This window comes from Morone saxatilis, unplaced genomic scaffold (genome assembly GCF_004916995.1).
Source record: "Morone saxatilis isolate NCDOM2014 unplaced genomic scaffold, NCSU_SB_2.0 Contig0, whole genome shotgun sequence".
NCBI lineage: Eukaryota > Metazoa > Chordata > Actinopteri > Moronidae > Morone > Morone saxatilis.
In genome coordinates this window covers 6,991,703-6,993,853 of record NW_023339650.1, presented here as the reverse complement: position 1 = coordinate 6,993,853, position 2,151 = coordinate 6,991,703, and the positions used below count along the sequence as shown (strand labels likewise).

At 42.5% G+C, this 2,151-nt stretch overlaps 1 protein-coding gene across 1 annotated transcript in view; it reads right to left on the bottom strand.

The window, feature by feature from the left end:
* Nucleotides 1–2,147, bottom strand: part of LOC118324290 (myosin-7-like) — a 165,683-nt gene extending 163,536 nt beyond the window's left edge. Inside the window, 4 exon segments of the mRNA XM_035656553.1 lie at nt 83–206; nt 1,401–1,606; nt 1,683–1,762; nt 1,874–2,147. Coding sequence (XP_035512446.1) covers nt 83–206; nt 1,401–1,606; nt 1,683–1,762; nt 1,874–2,147 — 684 coding nt within the window.
* Between the last annotated feature and the right edge of the window lie 4 nt (nt 2,148–2,151).

The window sequence follows — 2,151 nt, the reverse complement described above, 5'->3', positions numbered from 1 at the left end:
CAGCTTTGAAGAACACCTGAAATTGAAGTTTTTTAAAACATTGAACCCTGCTCTTTGTAATTATTGTAGCAACAGAACCAACCTTTGTGTGTCCCAGTCTATACTGCTCATGGTCAATATCCAAAGAGCCCAAAAGTTTTTCTGCTGCTTTCTTGTTATCAATGAACTGTCCCTCAGGGATAGCGTTAGGATTCAGGATGCGATACCTGAAATGACAGAACCATAACATCATTAATATTATGGAACAAATTTGAAAATAGATTTAAATAACATTAATGGGCCAAGCCACTCAGGGTTAAGTTCCTGGTCTAGATAGATAAATATAGTTATATACTTTATTGTCAGAATGGGAAAATTTGACATGGGCTCATCAAAGCTAGACCAATTATGTGGGCACACAAAAACAGCAGGCAGACAACATTAAAGAATACACAAAAATATAATACCAAAAACAAATACAGACACAAAAATAGACACTGAGGCAGCTGTCAGTTATAGTTATGTGCTACAGTACAGCCTCCATAACCTCTATTTATTCTAGGCTACTATTTAGAACTCTGACTGACACAGGCAAAAAGGAGTTCTTAAATCGATCCTATTTACACCACTGAGCTCGGTATCGTCTGCCTGATGGTAGCAGCTTATACTGGGAGAAGAGAATGTGGGATTCTCTTTACCTGTTTAAGTACGGACTTACAAAATCCCTCGAAGTGTCTCCAACATTTTCGGCTGGGGTCTGGAAGACACACCGACATTCTTAAAACAAGGGATCCTTGGAGGATATCCTGAGCTGTTGTTCAAAAGCCCTGTTGGAGCTACCAGTGGTGTCATGGACAGGTGCTGAGGACCATAGCAGATGCCACTCGCACAGGAATTATCACCAGTGAAAAAACTTCACCAAACAAGGAAGGAAACTGGCTTTGTTAAGGAAGGGGAGAACCGGCAGCACACAAAATCATCAAGTGGGTTTCTTGCCATTGTTCGTGACTAGGTTTGCATTGGCAGGTAAGTTAAGTTCCCAGATATCACAGAAAGACACACTTAGGCGAAACATGGTTCTGATGTCCAAAACAGTAAAGCTGGTTGTCCTGCTGGAATTGTCTGTCCTCTGGGAAGACTGGACTAGGGATTGGTGAGACTTTGGTCTCCTTGACTTGAAGAATCTGCATAGAGACTGGTTGGGCACACAGGAACAGAACCATGAGGAGCATCACTGATGCCACAGAAATTAAGATAGGTGACCTGTCGACCACACACACACTACTTGGAAACAAGTTTGAGCCTGGTCACCTAGGCAGTAGTATTTAATGATAAAAGACCAGAAATGCACGATGACACCAGGTTATCACTGATCGCTGTGTGCATGATTTTTGAAAAAGCACTAAATGAGCTTTTCATGCCTCTGTTTGAAGTCTCCATATTGAATCCTGTTGGGGAATCCCTTCCTGCAGATTCTGATGCCCTCCAGCACACCATTACAGCGCAGCTGGTGCATGACCAGAGGATTCTCCATCGATCCCGGAGTCTTGGTCTCATTGGGGATGATGCAGCGTACAAAGTGGGGATGAGTTGACCTCAAGTTGGTCATCAGTTTGTTCAAGTTCTCCTGTAAATGGAGACAATGAATAGTAATCGGTTCCATACAGCATTAAGACATAACCTAAAATGTAGACATATATTACCCTGTGCAATGCAGACACAGTCTGGAAGGAAGAACCTTTCTTCTTTCCACCCTTTCCTCCCTTGCCTCCTGTTTCCTGCACTGTATAGAAGTTGTAAATAAAGTGCGTAAGTGTAATGGTTCTTTCTTCTTCTTTAGTGTGTTCCTGGATAATTTCAGGATGAATAATTTTTATGGTCAAAGATCCCTTACCTGAATCTGCACCCGCATACCCAGCAAACAGGACGGCCAGTAACTTCAAGTTGGATTTTTGAAACAGTCCAACCACAGTCTCATTCAGTGGGTCCTTGTTCTTCACAAGCCAGTTACCGATGTTGTAATCAACAATACCAGCATAGTGACCCAGGGAGAAATGACCCTCTGGTCTCCCCTTAATAATTCTGGGCTTTTGGAAGTTGGGACTTTTACCCAGATGGTTGTCATACAGTTTGGCTTTAAATGTTGCATCACTGGCTTTGGGGAACATGCAC